This window comes from Coloeus monedula (genome assembly GCF_965178545.1).
Source record: "Coloeus monedula genome assembly, chromosome: 12".
Taxonomy (NCBI): Eukaryota; Metazoa; Chordata; class Aves; order Passeriformes; family Corvidae; genus Coloeus; species Coloeus monedula.
The window spans coordinates 10,280,055-10,303,680 of NC_138792.1; the positions used below are offsets into that span (position 1 = coordinate 10,280,055).

Genomic DNA, 23,626 nt, shown 5'->3' on the forward strand with positions numbered 1-23,626 from the left:
TCAAACACCCAACAAAACACAGCTTGGGTCATATTAATAATGCTCTTAATTTTTAGTATGTTGTTTGAGCAGTTAGATTTTAAACAATAAGACCTCTTTTGGGTTCCCTTTTAACTTCACTGAGCAAGCCTGTAAGATACTTTTGAGGGTACCTGTAGCCTCCTAAAAGTGTTTCTACTTTATTCTACATGTGACAGACCTCTGCTTGAACTCAATTATGTCAAAACATCTCCATAACTATTATCATGCTTCATCCAGTTGATGGTCATAGCATTGCTTCACAGAATGTGCTAAGTGAAACTAATGAACATAAATTAAGAATAACTGCTGCACACCAGTAAGAAAAAACTGGGTCACTGTGCTCCACGTGAGGTATGCCTGGGTCTTCTTTGAACAGCGGGGTACCCAAAGATGCACTCTACTCAGAAACTGCTCCCCAGTTCTTTCTTCTTCAGTTTTGGGTTTGGGGGGGTTTTTTTTGGCATTGGAGGTTTCTTAGAGTGTTGAGCAAAAAGTAACGGCAAATAATAGGAGACAGATATATTAGCATGTATTAATGCATGAATATTTCTTCCTGCTTTTCTATTAAAAAATGAGAAGGGATGTCAGATGTATGACAGAGAGGGCAGCTGGGATGTCAGCAGGAAAGAAGGGGAACACTGCAAATCAGGAACAATAAAGGGAGCAGGATTTCCCTGGCAACACTACATTTCATATGTTGAAACGACAAGTGCTGGCAGGCCTCCAGCTGTACTGCAGCAATGCTGTGACACTGATACTGTTGCAGTGTGTAAATAAAATTGGTTCAAAGTGAAGCAATCTATTGTTAGACAAGGAATATTTTAAAAATGGGAAATGTAAACAAAAGTTTGTCTTTTTCCAAGCACGATGAATTTAACATTGTGACAGGTTGATTCATTAGTACAGAAATGCACTAACATCATTAACCTTATTAACCACAGTCAGGTGGCTTTTGAGTGACTGTGGTAGCATCCTCCAAGAAGCCATTCTCATCTCCTGCCTGCTCTTCCTCACAGTCTGTCCCAGAACAGCTCTTTTCTCTCAGGGGACCACAAGAGCTAAATCCCTTTTTGTAGCTCCAAGGCCCACATCATTCAAAAGGTCAAGGCCAAATTTCTTTTTTCTCCTGACAAGCTCACAGCCTTTGCAATCCTTCTAGTTGCTGAGGGCCTATCTCCATTGCAGTGGGAATTGATACCACCCCACAGTGGGCATCTCCAAGCTAGCTTTAATCCAAGTGCTTCAGACAGCAGTACTGACAGCAGGGCCCTGGGATTTGAGTTCACTTGCACTCCCTGGGGACTTACCTGTGAGCGAGATGACTCTGATGCTCAGCTTGTTTCATCCTCACTGCTGTGTGTCCCCAGTTAGCTTGTTAGGGTCCTAATGCTGCTCCTTCGTACGCCATGCCCCTTCGTGCTGGAGCTTGGCCTAACTGCACAGATGGTTTAGCAGGAAGGTTTGTTTTCTTTCTTAACACTCTCCAAGCTAAAGTTATATCCTCCAAAGCAGGATAGCATCTTCACATACAATGTATGTGATTGAAGATGTGTGTATATTTAAAAAAATTTTAATTGTATTCCATTTAAGAACACTTGTTAAGTAAACCAAGTAGTAAAGACAAGGTAAAGCTGTGCAGCTTGTATGTAAGAATATGTTCACAGATGCAGTATTTGCTCCCCAGTAGACAGAGGAAGAGGCTCTTTATCAAACAGACAGCCTGCCATCCAGTAAGTTGACCAAGCCGTGTCTGATGTTGGAAGTTTTGTCATGTACCCAAGTACTGCATTGCTGAAATAAACCCAGTTGTTTCAGTGGTGCCGTGTTCACATCATAATTGTGAAATGTAAAATAATTACCTGCTCTTACTATTATAATTTTGCATTTTTCTTGGCTATAGATATAATGATGTGGTTTTTTCCAAGGTGGTCCAAGAGGAAATTACAATTCCTTCAAGTTTTGTGAAGCTCAGTTATCTCAGTAGTCGGACACCGGGGTATAAAACTTTGCTGCGCATTATTTTGACACACACAACCATCCCTTCTGGAATGGCAAAAGTCCATCTGATAGTTGCTGTTGAAGGTCGTCTGCTTCAGAAATGGTTTCCTGCTGCAGCCAATTTGGTGTACACATTCGCCTGGAATAAGACAGATATATATGGACAGAAGGTTTCTGGTCTGGCTGAGGCAATGGGTATGTAGAATCACCTTGATGTAAGCAGAAGCACTCAAACGCATCAAGCCGGGAAAATACGGCAAATAAATTTTTTTACTGCTCCTACATTCTTTTAAATCAAATGCCTCTTTAGCTGAAGTCACTGAAGTGACTTGTATGATTTCCTAAGAACATTTATTTTCTTGTTCTTCCAATGTCATGTTTCTAATTTAATCAATTTGAAAATTCCGTTTTCCCTCAGAGAATGGTTATGTACTAACGGCATTATATTCAGCTGTCTCTGTTTTTGAATGTCACCTTTGGTGTGTCATTGTTTCTGTCATTTTTTTGGCTGTGACATTTAAAATGTCATTTCCGCTTAGGGTTTACAAAATTCTAACTTTTGGGCATCCTTTCTTACTACATTTCATGTCTCCAACAGTTAAAACTAATTGATTTGTTGTTTAAAGATGTTTATCTACAAATCAGCATGTTTCATAGGCTTTGTTCGGCAAGCAGCAAAGGCTATTCTGAGAATTGCTACAGAAATTCTGTCTGTGCAAATACATTTTATTTAGCCAGCATCTTTATTTTCATTAATTTCCTGATTTTTTTAAGGGCTTTCTATTTTGTAATTTAATTTTGATGTTATGTTGCTTAATGGACTAATAGATGCTTTGTATTAGAATTATTTACTTTACAAGCAAAGCTTGATACTGTGAATCAACCCCATTCGCTTCCATAGCAGTTCTGTTTGCTTTTTATGTCAAGGCAATTATCACCAGCAGCACTGGCAGATCAGGCTATAAGGCAAGAGTAGCAAGGGCAACACAGAGCAGTGCACCCTTGCAAGGAATATGCCTCATTCCATATATGAAACTACTGTTCTGAGGGGCAGCCAGGAGCTTCCTTCAGGATCTGTTGTGTTGTCCATGCAGGCAGAGTGCCTGCAGAGTGGCCTGTGCAGAGCCAAAAGGTGCCTGCCAGGCTCTGCAGCTCCCAGAGCCTCTGGTGCGTGACGCTGTTCCTGTGTGCTCCCAGACAGATGGTCTGGGAGGTGGCTGCATGGGGAGGCAGTGGGGAAAAGGAGGATTATACCATTTTCCTGGTCATTTCTTCCCTGAGAATGATGCAAGCATAGACAGACATGGATTTCCATGATGGGTTATGAGACCAAAATGGGGGGTATGATTACGTAATGCAGTATGTGAAGGAAAATGTCAGACAAGAAGCTTTTCCCAGAGCTGTGGTCCTACTGTCTCCTTCAACACACACAACAGGGGCTGCTGCCTGCAGGGACATTGCCACGTTCTCTCCTTACCCATGGGCCACCACTCACATTCATTCGATCATGAAATGAGCCAGATCAGGAACAAATTCAGCTGAAAACTGAAGCAACCAAGAAAACAGTGATACATTTTTGGCTTCATTAGTTTCCTGATCTGCTATGAATGCTCATGCAGAAGCTCAGGTCTTCTCATTCCAACTGTAGCTCACACATTGCATTGGCCTAAAAAAATCCAGACTCCACCCTTGGTGCAAGGTCTCCAGAACTGCTGCATCATCTCCCCTGTCTGGATCTGATCTTCCACTTCTGGCTCACATCCGCAAAAGGGTGGGCAACTTTTTGCTGGGGTCAGTCAGGTGCTGGCACTGACACCAGGGTTCTGAACACCCCAGGTGTGATGTGTGGCAAGGAGCAGCAGTGCCCTTCTAAGCCTCTTGAGATACAGGAGAGCCTGTGAAGGGGCAGATCCAGCCTCGTCCTGTTGCTGATACCAGTTCCTGTTTGTTTTTGCGGTGAGGGAGGGTATTAAGTTAGTTGTTGGCAGATATTTGTGCAAATCCAGAAATAAAAAAATGCTCCAGCTTGACCTTGAGCACTCCTATGGGTGATCAGGCAGGACCAGGTGGGTCATAGGTGCCACCTGGGGCTTTCCTCAGCACAGCTACGTGTGCCCTGTGTCCAGAGGCTGTCACTTACACGTTGGAGAGGGAGCAGTTGACTACCCTGCTCCTGCTGCGTCATTTAAGAGTCCTCTAATGATTGTGAAGTCCAGTACATATCCAGACTTTAGAACATTTTAATTCCAATACATAACATCTCATTAAATGATACTGTAGTTAGTTTCCCAAATTAGGAGTAGATGAGTTTAATGTGTTTAAATATGAATAAAGCTTACACAATAGTGCTGGATAACAACTTTTAAATTATTTAATTGGTGCTTAATTTTTTTAATTCTTTTCCATAAAGTTTAGGTTAATTATGCTTCTTTCAAAATAGAAGCAAAAATCTTGATATTTTAAGTGCATTACTAGCATGCTTTGTTAGATTCCAATAAAGCTTTATTTAATTTGACACACTGTAGTTACTCAGGGACCTTTATCTGCATCCATTATATGAATTTTTGTCAAAATAATTTCTTCTGCCAGTATATTACCAATATTTAATAATGCATTCTGTTCAGTTTTCATTTTAATTAAATTAAATTGGAGCAGGTTGAAGTCCTGGAACTCAGGATTATAACCATCTGCTTTTGGTTTTCTAAATACTATAAACATCTATATTTTTCTTCAGGGTTATTGACAGCACTGATCACATAACCAGCTACAGAAAACAAGACTTTCTGAGCATATTTCCACATGCAAATGGTTCTGTTTAAACTTGTTGAAGAAATGTTTGCTGGCATGTGTCCAGTCCCCAAGCTCCTCACAAGAGGCCATTTTCTCAGAGTAACAACTGAGATGACAAAGCAGCATTTTTTTGTTCTGAGTAAAGAAGCATCATGTGGATATTGACACACAAAAGCTTGGGGGTAAAGCCTATGTAATCTAACACAAGAAAAGGATTTCAGTCAAATCCTCGATATATGCTCCTGTGTACCTCCATACAGACTCCTGCAAGGCTCTGTGTCCCACATAGCAGCACTGAGGGTTCTGCAAGGATGAACCCTCTTGGGGTTGAGCGTAAACCAGCTCTCCAACAGCCCTACCAGGTGCTGTGGTTGAGTACATTTTATTCATTGTTCAAAGAAGATGGATGCAGATAAGTACAAATACCTCAGAGGAGCTTGAAATAGAGGTTACTTTCCTGGTTAATTGTGTCTTTTATTTCTTACCTGTATTTTGGCAACAGCCCTTATACTATAGGTCTGGTACCAATTACCCTTCTCAATAGTGGTATGGAAAGAATTGGGTTTTGGTACGGATGGTCAGTAGGTCTTTTGAAATCCATTTTGAGACTGAAGAGAACTGTACTTGCTGACTTAATGTCTAAAACTAGTCACTGAAGTTCACATTCATACAGTGAAATCTCAGTCACCTCAAAAAAGTGCTACAAATTAATTGGATCAGAAAGTAACACCCACAATGAGGGTAAGCTGGCAGAGATTTTAATTTCACTTACAAAATTACATTTTTCAATACCTGCCCCTAACAAAATACTTCTCAAGTGGCACTGTAATCATCCTGTTGACTTTACCAGTATGATGCTTTCCCTTGGTTACTTCGCATGCAAAATGACTGATAGGAAACTTTCATGGGTGGTACAGCAAGACTTCCAGTTAGATGGCTCAGGAGACCCACTTTAAGATCACACAGGTAGTTCTTTTTGGAGCATAGGTGTCTTCCATGAATATGGGTAAGTTTGCATAGAAGCCTGGTTGTAGATGCACACAAAGTGTGTCCGTATGTCTCTCACTGATGAGAGAGGACAAAAAGACAGCCATGCACAGTAACTGTGAGAGCAGGGAACAGTGAACTTGTAGGAAAGGGAGTGATAACCTCTGGAGCTTATTTGGCTGCTCAGAAACATCAGCTGTAGGCAGGGAATACTGACACTTTGTGGAGTTAGCTCCAGCCCTGGTAAAGATGCTCCAATGGATCCGTGGGCCTGGATTCCAGATGCTCTCAATTGTTATGCCTCCCTCACCCAGCTTTCAGCATGGTCCCTCCCAGCAGTTGTTGATCTGTCCTGTGGGTCCCTAACGAGTCACTGAGCCAGGCTGAGGGGCTGCATTTCAGGGTTTTGCTCTTTTCAAGCATGCACAGCTAACCTGGGATTGAACGTGTTAAGCGCATGACTGGACGGAAGATGTTAATGTGTAGGTGGCAAATGTGAGGTTGCTTCACAGGAAAAATCTGCCCTTTATCTTCTCTCTGCATTAACACCTAGAAAATAGTGTGTTCGGTTACTGAACCTTTGTGACTCATCCCAGCACAGGATGTGGCTGTTCTGGAAGTTCCATGGCCTTATTTGGTCTCTCGCCTCAGGGCGGTACCCAGAAGCTTTGCTGGTGTTGGTTGTAAGAGCTCCTGTAACAGAATTGGACAAAGTGGCTGCTGGACCCTCAAACTGAAACCTGTAATATTGGAAGAATACAGTATTTACAGTACTTAAGGAGATGGGATTTTTACAAGTCAGAGTTTAGCTGCAAAAACAGGCTCTTTCTGCTAAAATGGTGAAGCTGTTACTATAAGGAACAGCTTTCAGTTTGTCATAAAACATTTATCTTACAAACACAAATGCTCCCTGTTAGACCTGGTCAAAATATTTTTATTGTATGCCATAATGGAATTTAGGTGGTATTAAAACTCTTAATGGTTTAAGTAAAATATACCTAAAGCTGTTACACAGAAAAAGTGAAAAGGAACTATTAAAAATGTTTCATTTTTTTTTAATTTTGTATCTTAAAATATTTTTGAAACATTTTTGTTTTGGAAAGATTGAACTATTTCAATATTTCCTAGGTCAAATTATGGAATTTGGTTTAAAAATAGTATTCTTCCTTTATGATGAGTTTCACTGAAATCTAGTAGAGATAAACAATTTTTTTTGAAAGGTTGGTATATTAGAGATATCAAAACTTCTGAATTTTTGTTTTGTTTTATGGAAGTGCTAAAGGAAAAGGGTTTTAATCAATTTGAGTTCCCCAAGACCCACCATCCTTAGGGTAATTCAAGATTTTTCATTGGGTATTTTGGTAATGTGCAAGCCTGTTAAGATAAATGCGTAATTCTATAAATGTTCAGCTTGTCAATCCATTTCTGCCTAACTATAATTTTTACAGTCAGCCAACAAATTAAAACCAATTTGTTTTAGCATGGATTCTTTTCTATTTAAGCTCGTTTTCAGGCAATTAGCAGAAATGCAATAAACAATCAAGTCAGGAGTCATTGGAGGAGATTTATAATCTTATGAAATCCACAACTGATATCACAGACAATTTTCTGCTTTGAAGCAGTAGTAACTATAGTTGTAAAAACATACTAATCTCTTAAAACCCTTTTTTCAAAAAAATACCGTTCAACAATAGCAATCAGGCAGAGGAAAATTAGTGGCATCATTACTTAACAGATGAATATCAAAAACTGGAATGAAAAACTGCCTAGCAGTTCACAGAGAAAAAGAGACTGAGAGATCTTTAATTATTTGTTTCCAGTGTCGGTGGGATATGAATATGAAACATGTCCTGATTTTATTCTGTGGGAGAAGAGAACAGTAATCCTTCAAGGCTTTGAAATGGATGCTTCAAATCTGGGTGGCTGGTCTATAAACAAACACCATGTATTAAATCCACAAAGTGGTAAGTCCCTCCTTTATTAACTGCCCACGCAGAAGGAGAGTACAAATTTTAAAGGAATTAATTGTTCAGATTTTAAGTGTTACACTTCCTAATGTGTAATCCTCTTTGAATATGCACCCTCATTTATTGAGAGCTGAACTGTAAATGCCATCTGAAAGGATATTTTTAATGTTCTGGCTCCCAGGGTTTAGACATTAATATCACTGACTCTTGCGATTGCTAACACATTGTGGTCGTTTGGATGGGAAAAGGGCAAACTAATTTGGGTTCATTCTCACACAGCTGGTATAGAAGTGCCACATTTCAGGTCAATCTGTAGTGTGTTATATTCTCAGTGAAGTGTCTACACCCCTAATTCATCCTATGACCGCCATCAGTTCATAGCAACACAGCCCCAGGCAGACAAACCCTGCTTGATCACAGACCAGCACTTCCAAACCCACACTGCCAGTCCAGTGTGCAGCAGCTTTTGTGGCTGCCCACTCTGTGGAGAAGCACAGTAAGTCACTCCTCAGTACAAGCAACCCAACACATTTCAAAGCATTAGTAAAAAACCTGTAAATGCTTTTGGTGTCATAACATTAACCCTGCAGAGAGATTCTTCAAGCATGGAGGCTTGAATATTTTTTCCCATTGCTTTTATTTTATACCAGGTTTCTTTTCCTCCGTGAACATCTGTGATTGGGAACTAGTGGGACTAAATTATTAAAACAATACTTGTAGATAAATTATGGTAACTATATATGGTTTTCCCAATAAACAGATATCTCATTGTCCAGGAGAAGAGAAACTTGAGGTCAGATTTTAGCACTTATAAGTCAGCAGAGTATTGGATTCAGTAAAGTTCCCTCAATTTGCTCCAGCTGAGAGTCAGTCCAATAGAATCTATTTCTATCTGCAAACTTCTGCTGATGAAGATTGATGCACAGATGTATGGCTCTCAAGTTTTACAAGTTCTGTTGCTGAATGCACAGCTACAGTATAAATATTCCAAATACAAAAGGTCAGATTTAGTTTGTAAATGATCTGGATTTCTGTTTTGATTTAAAATAGTTTGACATTTTAAACAGCAGTCCTTTCATTCCCTGTCTTATTGGTTTGTATAGATTGTCTCTTTTAAATGCCAGCTATTGACATTTAACACAAAGAGAAATCTGACCTCAGTCAGCTGAGCCCCCAACTGTGAGTCCCATAGTCTGCTCCTTAGTGCCAATTTACCACTTGCATAGTTTAATTTCAAGACTAAATTGCTGGCAGCAACTCCAATTTGTATGACTATCTGATAACTGCAGTGGTTACTACTACAGTTCACCCCATAGTCACTAACATGTTCTGAGATTTTGTAGAGTATGCAATTACAATCCAAGCAGGGCTAAGGCATTGCTCTCGTGAGCACAAGGTATGTGGTGACAAATTGCTTCCTGTCCCCCCTCCCCCCGTCCCAGCTGCATGACTGAGAATGCCAGAGGGCACTGACCTGTCAGCCTCAGGCCACCTCCTCTCAAATCAGCTGGGCTGCACCCACTACGTGGGTGGGGAATGTGCAGCTTCTACACTTGCTCCTCTTCCTTGCATATTCCCACTGTGCTGGACACGGATCAAGGCTGAAGTCAGGGAAAGCTGCCAAACATCTTTACCCATCACTTTCTGAGGCACAGGAGGGGAAGGGAGGAGAGAGCATAAGCACATCTGACCTGAAATCCAGGGTCTCTTCTGTTTGCAGTTTGCATGTCAGAGCATCTCCAGTGGGGCAACAAAGCCCAGGCTCAGGGATGTGTCAGAGGTTCCTCAGGACTATTACAGGCTTTGAGCACCCACACCTGGCTCGTGTACAAGAACTAGAAAAGCAGCTAAGGGCAGATATAAAGAAGCTGGTTCACACCTACCAGAGCAGCCTGTAGGTTCATATTAAAGCAACAAAACCAAATAATGAACTGTGGTAACCAAAAGGATAAAAGTAACAAGTGTGCTTCTGGTCTTACCTAAAAACAAGTGAACTGCGCTTCCTTTTCAGATATATGAAATGGGCTTTAGATAAGGACAAGAATACGATTCAAACCAGAATTATGTATTTCAGACTTATCTCCATGCCACCATGACTGATATGAAAAGTATTGAGTAGCCTTCTTGAGCATGAATATATTAAGATTTTTCACTTTTAATTAAAGCATCTCCTCTGTATGAAGAGCTGCTCTTTTTAGAAGGATGAAACTTTCACGATTTTGAAACACTGCCACTGGATTACGTACAGCAACAGTATTGGAATATAACATTCTGTACTGCAAATTGCAATTTTATTTTCAAACTGAAACTAGAAGCACTTTGCTTGATTTACTAGTCCTGAAGAGCTTATATCTGACTTCAGCCACTAAGCCTGGTCTCCCAGCAGGTCTACTACTGTGCACATTCCTGCTCAGAGCCAGGGCAGAGATTCTTCTTTCCCTCCCCATGAAGGCTTCTTATTTTAGAGAAGTTAAAAATAAACGGAGTAAAAAGAAATAGATGCAATTTTTCAGACTTGCAGTTCATAGTAAGTTGTGGAGGTACATGTATTGACATGCAGAAACCTTAGCAAGTGAAAACTGTGTTCTACTGCCAGATGTAAGGATTTACAAAAAAAAAAAGGGAAAAAAAAGGATTCCTGATTCCAGCAGAATTGAAGTGAGATAACAAATATTGTTCCAATGTGGCTGTCACTGGAAACTCAAGTTTTTCAAATGTATGCAGTTTTGCATCTGTGTGGCTGTTAGGTTAACAACGGATCACATCCTGTTCTCAGCTCTACTCTACTGCTCTTTTCCCACTTTTTTTTTCCCCACCAGTTTGGATGTTAGATCACTTCTAATTTGTGACATGATTAGAGTTTAATGTTTTCTGGTACAAAGGTTTTTGTCAGTTTGGAAGATCATCAGGGCATTTCTCATAATCAAGAAGAGAACAGATACCGTAAATATTAGTTCCTGCATAGAGGTCTTTTAAAGACAACTGTATCTCATGAATACAAATGAATGTGGTATTAACCAATTTTTCAGGGTGTTATCTGAATTAAATTTTTCTTCTGATGGGAAAGTGCATTGATTCCATTTTTATTTATCTGGGGCAAGGAGGAGTAGTTTTAGAGAGACTTTATGCTTTAAGGTAATTTCAACCCCAGTGCAACACAGCATCAACTAAAATTAAAGCAGCAGCTTGGAAGCCTGATATTAAGCACACACATTTATTGACAGTAAAACATATTCTCCAGAGCCCTAATTATTTACTGGTATTTTTAAGAGGATGTTGAAAGATTACCTTAACATCGTAATTTCAGACAAAGCCAGCATCTTCATTTCATAGTATTTTTATCCACTGCATAAGAGAGAATATTGGCATTTATTTTACTGGCATGTTTCCAGGATGCTTTTTTGAAAGCTATTATTCAAACAAATCTATGCATTCTATCCTCTGTTGTTCATAAATAATTTTTTAAAAATATAATTCTCTTCAAAATAGCTGTGGTAACATTCAGTAATTTCCAAGGTGAATTTTAGCTTTAGATTTACCTGAAAGTCACAAAAAATAGTTTAAACAAAAGTTGGTAGAGACAATACATAAATACATTTGCTGTACTTTGGGAAAACTCAGACATGTCTCAACATGTGCTTCCTGCAGTGTCTAGAATATTCTCATTTCCCAGCATGAGTCCTCCAGAAAGTAAATTCCCTTGTGTTTGTTCCTTTAATAGTGCCAATTTTCTGACGAAGTACTGGGCTTTTCAAGGGAAATAAGAAATTTTGGACTAGGATCTAAAAGAGTACCTATATTTTGTTCAGCAATAGCCAAATTCTTGCGACAACATGTCATTTCAAAGATGCTTCTTAAATATATTACCATATTGTTACTTAAAATAAATACTATAGCTATCAGCTTGAGAAAATACATCTCTGTACTAGTTCTGGTATCACTAACCTGGTAAGTGGGAAGACTTTCAACAATGTATGCTGCAGAGCAGTGCTAGAATACACTGGGAAGATGTTTTAGCCTTTATGGTGGAAGACATGCTGGGAAGACATTCACTTGTGCCTCACAATTGCTCCTTGACTCTTAACTTGGCTTTGCTGCACTTGGCCCCATTTTCATGTACCATGAAGGACTCGCAGTTAAATTTGAATATCGATTTTGTACTGCCACTCCGTGCTCTTTTGTGAAAAACGCATAGTAGTCTTGCTATTAATCTCCTTTAATTAAATATTCAAACTGCCTAAGAAATTCCTCTGCTACCTAATAAAAATTTATGAATAAAATGAATATTAAAGCAGTAATCCCCAAGAAACCAGATAGCACTGCAATTAGCAGTCAATTTGTTAGAGCATTAACCAACCGTGAGTTCTCTTCATGATGTTGGCTTTAAAATAGTCACTAGCCACTACTGAACAAAATGGTGACAGTGAAGCTTGGGATGAACAAAATTGGAAAAGATTAGTGGAACCCTGTGATAGTCTTTAAAATATCAAATGTTTGTTGCTATTTTGGTAATCTGGCTGTCTAGAGGATTTCATAATCCTAAACTACAGAATAGTTTAAATGCCATACATTTGGCTTATTTTGTCTCTTTTTTCTTCCCTCCCCTCCCTTTAGGAATTTTGCACAAAGGAAATGGGGAAAACCTGTTCATTTCCCAGCAGCCTCCAGTCATCTCCACTGTGATGGGCAATGGACACCAGAGAAGTGTCTCTTGCTCCAACTGCAACGGACTTGCCCTCAACAGCAAACTCTTCGCCCCAGTTGCACTCGCTTCTGGGCCTGATGGAAGTGTCTATATTGGGGACTTCAATTATGTCAGAAGGATCTTTCCCTCTGGAAATTCAATTGGCATATTAGAATTAAGGTAAAAAAATAATTGACTTTCTCTGATTAATGTGCATAATCCTGGCTGTGATATGCCTGTGAAAACTAGGGTGCACTTTTATCCCTTGGGACTTGAAGAAATAGCCACATGCAGTTGCTTTGTGGCCATGCATGTCATCAACTATCAAACTTACTTACCAGAAAACTTACTTTTAGTCGTCAGTTAAATAGGATGTTTTAAGTGGCCTTTAGAACAGGTCTTGCATAATGAGTTTCTGCAAATTGAAGAATTAATAAAGCTGATTTTTCTTCCTGTGAGGTTTTTCATACATTTTATCCAAAAGTTAAAATATACCACGTTGCATATTTTTGAAGAAAACTGCATAATTCCACAGCAAACATGCAGAGTATCATGTCAAGTCACAGCACTGGGCCTGTAGACTTACCATGCTTACAATTAATACAATTACACTGTTCCTCATGCAGCAGAGGATGTGGCTCAGTTTAAGCAGACAGGAGCAAACCTGGCACCACAGACCTGCCAGAGGCTGAGCTTGTGCTGCCCTTAACGACTCGCCTGTAATCACCCCAGCTTCCCATTCCCTTTGAGGGACACAGGGGAAGGCAGGGAAGGTTTTGGACATTGATACATGAAATTTCTTACTTAACATCCACCTAGCTAACATTTCTGGTGATGATTCTGTGTGCTGATTGTTCAGAATTAACTTGGCAATGTGTGGGCAGTGCAAAGGAAACAGTTTGAGAGAAAGAAATACCAAGTAAGAGGATAAACAATGTTTTGTTGATGGGATACAGCTCTGTGAGCAGTCAGGAAAAGAACACAGTTCTTTCAAGGACTAACATTTCTTGTCTTTTTCTTTCTTTTTAAACCTGAACTGATCTGTCTTTCCAGGAATAGAGACACAAGACACAGGTAAGTAAAATGTAATAACTGATATATGAACAAGGTTCGAGGAGACAATCTTACAAAAGTCCTGTTAGAAGTCTGGATATAGAGAAGCACTCTGAATTTAATAAATATAAATGTTAATAAATACAAATGTTAATCAAATTCACCTTTGTTTATAGTACAGAAGATTTGTTTTGTTCCCATTGAAGGAGTAAAGTCTTCCTCTAAAAATCAGTTTGCTGATCACCAAGAAGAGATGGAGAGGTTTAAACCGGAACATTGAGAGTGCATTTCATAGCTGTCATACCCATTTCACATGGTGTTTGACTGATCACAGATATAGCCATCCAAGGAAACTGGAGCTTTAGCAACAAAAAAAATAGTTAAAAAGCTGCAGAAACACACTATACTTTAGTGGGCTGTGCTTTAGAGGTTCTAGGATACCACAAGTTTTAAAATCTGCCAGTTACAGTGTGCACGGCAGAGCCCAGAACTGAGGATGCTGTGTCACAGCTCAGTCCTTGCTGCTCCAGCTAAAGACAAAGCAAGTGGCTTTCCCCCTTTCCAGCCGGCATTTTAGCATTGCAATGTAGGGATTTCTTTAAAGGAATGAACATTGCACATTCGGCTTCTGCGACAGATGGCGAGGGAGTTGGTTCCAGCAGTCCAGCTGCAGAAGTGATGTTGCATGCTAGAAAGAGACAGCAAGGCACCCTGTCTCCTTAGAAATAAACTTCTTATCGTTCTAGTACTTAAATGAGATAAATAAACCAGCACTAGTACAATATAAGACAGTAACTTCATGGCATAGTAGGGAGCAGAATGTGGACTGAACTGTGTTTACAGCATGAGAGTATTGGTTGGAATTGCTCATTTTAGCCACAGGACTGCTATTGAATACTATAAATTATTTACCAGATTATGTCACATCTCATAGATTTTACAATTTAAACTTAAAAAGGAAGAATAATTCCTGCTTGGTAAGTGGAAGTCTCCATTTTTAACTGAAGGGTTGTTTCCACTTGCTTTAAACTGACCAGTATCTTTGTAAACTAAATTTGTCTGTAATGCATTCAGAACATAAATCAGCTTTTACATTTAGAGGTTTCTTTTATAAAGTAGATTTTTTTTAATACCTGTTTACTAGTACTAGTTTCTTGAGATGAGCTTCAACCATAGTTAAATCAAGTTATGACGATATTCAAGTACCCCAGCCCTATTAATAACAGTAATAATTGTCACTATTCTGTCCAAGTGAACTTTGTAGAAAATTGGAGGAAATCACTTGAAGTTAATGTAGTCTTTGAGGTGATAGGGGATTACTTGACAGTCTCACTGTGTGCCATTCTCTTGAGGTGCTAAAGGTCATAGTCATGGTGGAAATTTCTAGAATGCTGAAAGAAACATGTAGAAGTAGCAGGTAAAAGATGGCTCCTGACAGTCCATGCAGGAAAAGGCTTCAAAATACTCTACACAACTTCTGGCCTCTGAAAGAGCAGGGGGAAAAGAGTTCTTTTTATGATGTAAAAAGAAAATACTGTGTAGTAAGGGAGAGTTTGACAGCCACTGAGCGAAAAACATCACTGATACTATTTTTGACTGTTTACAAACAATTTATCCCATTTGTTTTTCTTGTCATCATAATTTTAATAAGATATAGCAAAGCTGTTTAACTGGTAAAAATGGAAACTAAACTTTGAGAAAGATATAGAGAAAAATTTAGTACAGAATAGTACTGAAAAGATTAATTTTAAATCCTAGTCTACTTCATATAGTTTTCAAAAGGCTAATTTAAATCAACTCAGATTTATATCTGATTACAATCTTCTGCAAAAAGAGCGAGTTTTTTTTAATTGTGTTCCATTTTTTACTAGTACTCTTTAAGCATTTTAGTATGCAAGGCTTTAAGCATAAACATGAAGAGTTTTCTAACAGCTGGTCTATTAAATGTAACAGCAAGGATGACAGAAAATGTGTCTACAAGGAGAGTATAGAGTGACCCCTGGTTCTCTGCAATTTCTGCATACTGAACAACATGTTTATTTAAAATCTAGAATTCTCCTTGTAACTTTTTTCATAGAAATAGGTTTTTTTAAAGTCATCATTTGGCTGGTCAGTCACTCCTGACCTCAATCCAGAGAGCAAAAATGGTTCTTGATATTTTCAATGAACAAAATTTTATAGTGGTGATACTTTGGCATTAATTGCTTTTAGCTCATCCTCTAATTCATCTTTCATCATACCACTGCCCTCACATTTCCAGCTCTGGGAATATCACTGAGCATTGTCAAGCCCACCACAAACAGTACTGGCCAAAGTGAGAGGAGGAACTCGCTTCACAATTTGTTGCAGCAATCACAAGTGTCAGTTAATTGTGCCAATATTAATAAAATATCTCTTTAAAAAAAATAAGAGGGGTGTATTTTTTTACAATCTTTTTAATCTAACTGGGCATGTTGAACCCAGCCATGTCAGGAATCTCCTCATCCCCCTTAGAGGAATTTGGTAGTTGTTAAAAATATTGTCTGAGCACCTAAACTTTCAGCCTGTGCCTCTCTCGCACCATTTCAGTAACCAACTGTGTGATTAAAGGATCTCTATCTGGGTTTTTAGCTAGGCTCTACTGCAGGCTCAGCAGGCTCAGGACTCTAGCATGGTGTGCCCTGTGCTTAAAAAATTTCTTCAAACTGGAAATCAACTTTGCACTGAAAGAGAAACTAAAAGTCTTACTGGATAATAAGATGCAGCCCAGTTTTCAGATTAGAATTTATGATCCCCACCATTTAATTAACATATGTAAATATTTTTAAATAACATCTTATAATCTCAATAAGGCAGTGACAGTGCATGAATTATGGTGCATTAATTCATGCCTAGTAGCACTGACAGTACTTGGCCTTCTGCCTTGCTCCTGACAATAAGAGTCGGCATGAATTAAGGCACCATATTTCACACCTTCATATTTCCTAAGGTTTAGAAACATAAAAATATCCTAGAGTGGGTATTTGTGCCCCTGCAGAACAGTCTGTGATTCACTCTGCTGCAACTCATAGATTTGTTTTCAGTGCCAAGAGTACTAGGCGGTATCAGATATAGAAAAAAGACCTTGCTTTTGATAATTATAACTAAGCTGGAGTCACTCCAGTTAGCTTTATCCTGAGTGGTTTGGTACTGGTGGGCAGACCAACTCCCCCAGTACCTGTCTCTGCCCCAGCTCACTGACCCATAACTCACTGGTCAGGCTCTATAGCAGGACACTGGTGGTGTTTTGAGCTGCTCTCACTTATGCCTCTGTCCTCCTCAGATCACTAAGCCGATGTCTTCAGATAAGTAGAATACAATTGTCATGCTGCCACAGAGATGTAAAAGAAAAAACAAGTTGACTTTAATGCTCTTCTCTTCTGTTTTAGTACAAGTCCTGCACATAAATATTACTTGGCCATTGATCCAGTGTCAGAATCCCTTTACTTATCAGATACCAACACCAGAAAAGTCTACAAAGCAAAATCTCTCACTGAAACAAAGGATCTGGCCAAAAATGCAGACGTGGTGGCAGGAACAGGAGATCAGTGCCTTCCTTTTGACCAGAGTCACTGTGGGGATGGCGGAAAGGCATCCGAGGCCTCACTCAACAGCCCAAGAGGTAAGAAAAGACCATATCTGGGGTACTTAGTGTTGGTCATTTGTCATTTCCTTCCATTTTTTAGGAACTAAGATGCAAATGGATCAAAAATGTGTCTGTGGCAATGATTTAACCAGCTATTAAGCCAAATGACTTCATGAGGCTTACTCACGTCCACAGTACTACCAGTCCTTTATGAGGGACCAGCATGGGCAGCAGGCTCCAGCTTGAATCCTCTGATTACTCTTCCCTGTATGACAGCACTCCTATTTTATTACCTTTCAATTGTAAGGTGGAAACATTTAATTATATGTAACTCTTGAGCAAATTACATGGTTTCAAAGTCCATTTTTTAGATTTTATGCATCAGGTGAGTCTTGTAATGTTAACAGAGCTTACTCATACACAGTAAGTCAGGACTGTTCAAATCAGCCAGCAAAATCAAATGTATTTGGAACTCTAGTTTGTCCTTTCTTAACGCTTTGTAAAAGATGAGCATCTCCCCTGCTGCACATGAAATAAGCATTTTGCTGCAGCCTCCCTGTCAGGGTACGTCCAGTATTGTCACAGGCAAAATGCATGTGAAGCCTTGAATCCCCACCAAAGCCACAATTAATCCCCTTGCAGTGTGCATTAGAACAGCGATAAAGTCTCTGGATTTGGTGCTCTAGAGCAGCTGATCACCCTCAACTCCCACTGAAATCCCTGGAACAAAGGGTACTAAGCAGCTCCCGAGGCAGAGCCCTGCGTGGGCTGTACTATGCTGTGTTTCCCCCGTGCCTGCTCACAGCTGGCTCAAAGGAAGGGGTTTGATTACTTTTCGTGAGCTAATAAAGAAAGGCTGTACATCAGTAGGAAATTAGAATGTATATCCAGGCAGAAGTACCTCTAAGACAAGCAAATAATCCTGGTTTAAGGTTTAGCAAGAGACACATGGTAATTATAGAGTGACTTTAGCATGTCTTTAATGATAGAAGGTAAGTGTGAGGTAAGTACAAATAAATGTTAATTTCATGCAGCTAATTAATGTAATGGATCGCTTCTAAAAATAGTAGGAAATAAAGGTTTTCAGATCCTTTATCGGGACAGTGTGACTCTGAAAGTGATCAGTGTTTTATTTCTGATTACAATTGATTATATCCAATTACAATACAGTTGTTCCATCTTATTTTTAGTGGGGGAATATGTTGATGAAAATGTTGTGATATGCTGTTTACTTTAAATAGACCCCTACTTACTTCCTTAACAGAAGGTTCTAGTCATAAAGAAATTAAGAAGAATATAAACAGGAGTCAGGAGTTCTGAGGCAGCCAGCAATTATTAAAAAGAAATTGTCAGCAGACAATGACACTTCTATTGGCAAATTCATGCAGTGTCTCTCAGGTGCTTTAGATTTATGCATCTCCTCTAAATAACATCAGTTGAAATGATCAGGTTTTTTACATTTTTTATTTTAATCTCGAGGAAGTCTGGACTGCCATATGCCCTTTTTGTACAGGACTAACAAAAGGCAGCATCAGTTTGTGGTCACCAGGAGTGTGATCAGTGTAGCATCATAACAGCCTCATAGGTACGGGTCCTTGTTTTCCCCTGAGCTGTAAGAGGTTGAATAACCCTGGAAAGTAAAAGGAAGTATTTGCCTGGTACCCATAGATCTTTATTAAGAAACAGAGATGTCTCCCAAACTTTAATGCTGTTTTAGAGATTCTTTTGGATCACTTATTTTGCTTGTTCTTGAAATACTTGTCAAGTCAGAAGATGTCATATTTCTATTGAAATGACATTCAAACAGTATAAAGAAAACTATTTTCTCTAGGAGGCAGGAAATTTTGACAAAAACTTCTTAACCATTTAAAATCCTTTAAAAATCCTTGGACACACAGACACAGTGTTATATAGCATATGACCACAGAAAAAAATGAATTGTTTCTAGTTTCATACCTCTGAGATTTTTACAGTGCAACAATAGGTCCCAGACGAAGAGTAATTGCCAAGTTATGATTAAATATAATCACTTGCATTATTCTATGAACAATTTGTATTTATTTTTTAAGCTGGTGCAGGAATATTATTAGCTTTTTTACTTCACTTGCCTTGTTATTTTTGTCATGAGTATTCCTTTTTCCCATTATAAATAAAAAATAAATTTCCCCCCGACTCGATAGAAAGATAGTATGTGAAAAAGGACTCAATTTAGTGGTTGTGTGACCTTGGTTAGTTATGTCTTAAAAGTTAGACTAATTTTTGCTACCAGCTTGTTACTGAATTAGGGCTATCTGGAGGACTCTGTTTATCCATTTACAGAATTGATAAGAAATATCTACAGTGTAATACTTGTGAACCTCAGTCCTGTTTGGTAACATCCTCAAAGCTGTGTTAATAGGTGGAAATTCAAATTCTCTTTCTTACTTACTTACCTGGATAAAAGTTGCTTTGAATAGTGCTTTAACTTTTCTGAACGCATACCTATTTTTCTACTTCATTGAACATGCAGGGAAGTTTGAGGAGAGTCCTAATTATTTAAGTCTTTCATCAATGTTTATTTCTCATTATCTTTGTTTGACAAGACTGCCTTTGCCTAGTGACCATGAATTAAATGCCAGACAGGAAAGTATCACGAAGTGGCACTAATCAATTCTGATTTCATCTTTCCACAACTTTCATTGTACAGGTAGCAAACACATGTAGCCTTGTTCAGTCTGTTCCCAATTCTCTGTGAAGGACTAGAGATGGGGCTTAGTGAACATTAATCTTGCTCTACTGTATGTTGAGCTGACTTTGAAAGATGCTTTTAAACATGCATGGCTGATGTAGTTGAAATTTGAACTTCAATATATTATTTTTACTGCAACTTTCTTTAATTCTGTAGAGATCTCAGACTAATGAGTCATGTAATAGATGACCAAGTACTTAAGCAGAATGTGAAATGACACAAGGTGGGGACATAAAATAAGATCTGTGACAAGCTGAACACATTTATTACACAAGAAGATATTGAAAATGAAGAAATAACTACACAAGATATTAATCATTGACTGAATCCAATCACTTAAACTTTACCAAGTAACAGATTTTAATTTTGGGGTGGGGAATTCTGTTTGGTGGGTTTGGAGGGGTTTTTTATAAAAATTATTTATGGCACATCTAGTCGCCAGCACTATCTTTTAAACAATCTGATTAGTATTTATGATAAGGCACTTGGGGATCGTGTCCTGATTTTAACTAGATTAGTCATCGGGTGTTGGAGCAGTAAGAAGCACTAAAATGAGTGGAAATAGCTAGGACTTGTACTTAGCCCTGCAAAGCCAATGCTTGAATCAACACCATTAAGCACTTACCTACCCTGCCCTTCTGAAATCAGTGGGCTTTAGACCTGTAAATAGATTTGACTTTCTAAGCATAATTGACAGAGGCAGTGAAAGTTTGAGGCAGTCAAGTTACCACATTTTTGCTGAGCTCCAGTGTCTCCCAGGCAGCAGGGTAAGAAAAGTGTCTGATTAACACCCGATTTCCATTACCTTGTGTCTGTGCCCAGCATTCACACAGGACAGCTCTGCTGGAAATGCAAACTACGTAACTACTGTGAAAACAGTGCATCCCTCCAGTGACGCCACCTAAACATCAGAAGTGATTTACACCTTTGGAAGCCCAAGAACTAAATCTAAAGATTTAAACATTTAAGGTCCTGCAGTGTCTGCTTTTGACACCTGGACCAGCATCTAGAACTAGAAGACAGGCACACACTGTCTGTGCAAGCCATGTCAGTGCCTCAAGGAATTCAACTGCACACTGAGTACAGAGTACTTGGATGCAGTGCAGTGACCTCACTACAGATGCAGTGACCTCAAAGAAAGCACCAGGGAAATGTAGAAGGCTAGAGTAAGTTCTAAATCCCATGCTCAAAAATACCTTATCCACAGCCGTAGCAAAGAACTTTTTCGCTCAGACCAATGGCCATGAGATAGAAATGCAAATGAAAGCATAATTTAAAAATCAGTTCTGCAGTGCAGTTTTATCTAGTTTGCTTGCAATTACATTACTAAGGGAATATTACTTCAAAAAATCATGGTTTTGAAGATGTGTTCACTCCAGTAGCTTGCATCCTGAAATAATCAGTCTTGTTGCTCCTCATCCTCAGCAATACATTATAAAGTAAATAAAGTTGTGACAGCTGCTTAGATTAAACCTTTAGATTTGTCAAATGGGCAGTAACCCATTTAGGACTGGTCCTGTTCACATAGAAGATTCCTTTTAATTTCAGTAGGATGCACACGAAATTCCTAATATAGCCTTTTGTGACAACAAACCCCCTTTGTCAAAGGTAATGATTAATGCTATTTTTCCAGCAATCTTTGCTATTCTGTAAATTCCTAAGACCTTTTTAACCTTTCCATAGAATTCAAAAAAGAAAATAGAACGGGGTGAGATTTTTCATTAGCAATATATAAAGTTAGAAATAGACAAGCCAAAGTGATTTGCAGCCTTGAATCATTGTCATATATGCATCATAAAATCAGCAATGAAAATAATCTCATGCCATTTTTGATTCATTTAAATTTATTCATTTTTCTCTTCACTAGCCTTAGCTACCTATGATTTCCAAAGTATGGAAAACTTGTAGAACATTGTCAATTCTTTGGACAGCAGGTTTTTCCTAAATTTCATCCAGCATTCCTCTAAATTCATAAATCACTCACTTTTCTATTCACCCATGTCAGCAGGATGACCCCAGTCATCATGTCTCAGGCTGGAAGCTGAACATTTTCATTCACAGTCAGTAGTTAAAAACACTGTTTGCTCCAAGTCTACTGATCTGCCTCTAAAGAGAACAACACTCAAGTGCAAGTACTGAAGTCATGTTCCAGCTGACAAAGAACTACTGAATATTTTGCAGCTAGAGCTGAGACAGTAAGGAAGTAAGGATGACAAAGATCACAAGGCAACAGACTGCAAATCACTTGAATCATAGTTTGAATGGCGTATTATGGTAACTTATAAATAACTAATTGCATAAAATTGCTTTAGTTTCTAGATGGCAGCTTTAATTAAAAGCACTGAAGACATTTAGAAGTTTAGAAATGGATGGCATGTAATTTGCCCTTTTAACACCATAAAATGGTAATTAAACAATTTGATTCATTTCTTCCTATTAAAAGTTTATGAGAATCATGAGTTCCTTCTAAATACAGTTGTTCTTCAGCAGAAGGTGGCATTCTCTTTTATCTGTCCTCACCAGTAGTTGTAGATGTTGTTTTAAAAATTCTTCAGAAGTTTAATTAGAATTTTTCAATATAGAATGCTCATTTGTAGGTTTATGGCTGAGCAAAAAGTGTAAAGTAGAATTTCTAGAAGTGGGCAACATATAGTTCTAGCTGCTCTTTATTGACACATTTGAAAAGGATTTCCCTTAGAATGCAACTGTGGGATATAATATGGGGTGAAAAAGAAAAAAAGAAAATAATAAGGAATTTACTATATTATATTTAATCCCTATTTTTAGCACTATAAGCTTAACTCCATGAATGCTGAAATTTCTAGACAGAATGATCATATTTATTTTGAATTTATACCTATGATAACTACACAAAAAGCAATCAGCTTGCTTTTTGAGTCCTGTTTGCATTTATAATGGTGTATGTATGTGCACTAAGGCAGAGCTGTCAAGGGAAACAACCCTTTAACCAAAACCACTCTGGAGAGCAAATAACAGGGGAGATTATAGTCATCCTTCTGTGTTTATCATGGGTGTACCCAGCCCCTGTACTAGTTATTATTTGTTGAAGAAAACAGTTATAAAAAGGAGAATCTTCTGAATAGTCTTTCTAATGATAATACTTAGTCGCCACATTTGACAGAATTACCAGCAGTTAATTTTTAATGTTAGTCAACAGAATTCAAATGGTACTGATTAAAAGACCTCTGAATGTTACAAATATTGTTCCCAAATGTCTGCGTGTAAATCCACTGGAGATAGATCTTCATAAAAACTACTGTTTTACATTCAGGTACAAAATTGAGCCCTATGTAGGACATTTCCAGCCACTAAAATAAGACCACAACCAGTCCTTCAGCGCAAGCATGTCACTCAGCGAGATTGATACTCAGCTCTGAGTCAAACAACAGGACTAAATCCTGGCACAGATTTATTTTGTCCTTACCCAAGCATCAGTTTTTAATGAGGAATCTGTACTGAAGCAGGGTAAGTCTGTCATTTGTGCAATAGGTCACGGGTCCCTTTAGTGCCCAAAGACATCATCAGTTGGGCATAAAATTTAGTGCTACAGTTCCTTAAAAAAAGAAAAACAGAATCTGACTGAGAGCCTGATGCAAACTACATCTCCTCTGAAAAAAAATATTACCTTTCTTACTCACTCATGGGGTGGGCAGTGTTCCCACTTGCACTCAAGTGCAATTCATTACCCTCAGCATGTGCATGTTTCCTCCCCCAGTTCCTCAGTGATTAAAGCACAATTGCTGTGCTGTGTGTGATTTGATTCTGCGTTACAC

The 23,626-nt window shown here is 38.6% G+C and overlaps 1 protein-coding gene across 2 annotated transcripts in view; it reads left to right on the forward strand.

Moving 5' to 3' along the window:
- Positions 1-23,626, forward strand: part of TENM1 (teneurin transmembrane protein 1) — a gene marked incomplete at both ends in the record, with an annotated part of 234,187 nt that overhangs the window by 162,772 nt on the left and 47,789 nt on the right. For both annotated transcript variants that reach the window (XM_082289581.1, XM_082289582.1), the window contains 5 exons: positions 1,947-2,214; positions 7,617-7,760; positions 12,378-12,627; positions 13,501-13,521; positions 16,908-17,140. In XM_082289581.1, the coding sequence (XP_082145707.1) occupies positions 1,947-2,214; positions 7,617-7,760; positions 12,378-12,627; positions 13,501-13,521; positions 16,908-17,140 (916 nt within the window). The remainder of the gene's footprint in view (positions 1-1,946; positions 2,215-7,616; positions 7,761-12,377; positions 12,628-13,500; positions 13,522-16,907; positions 17,141-23,626) is intronic.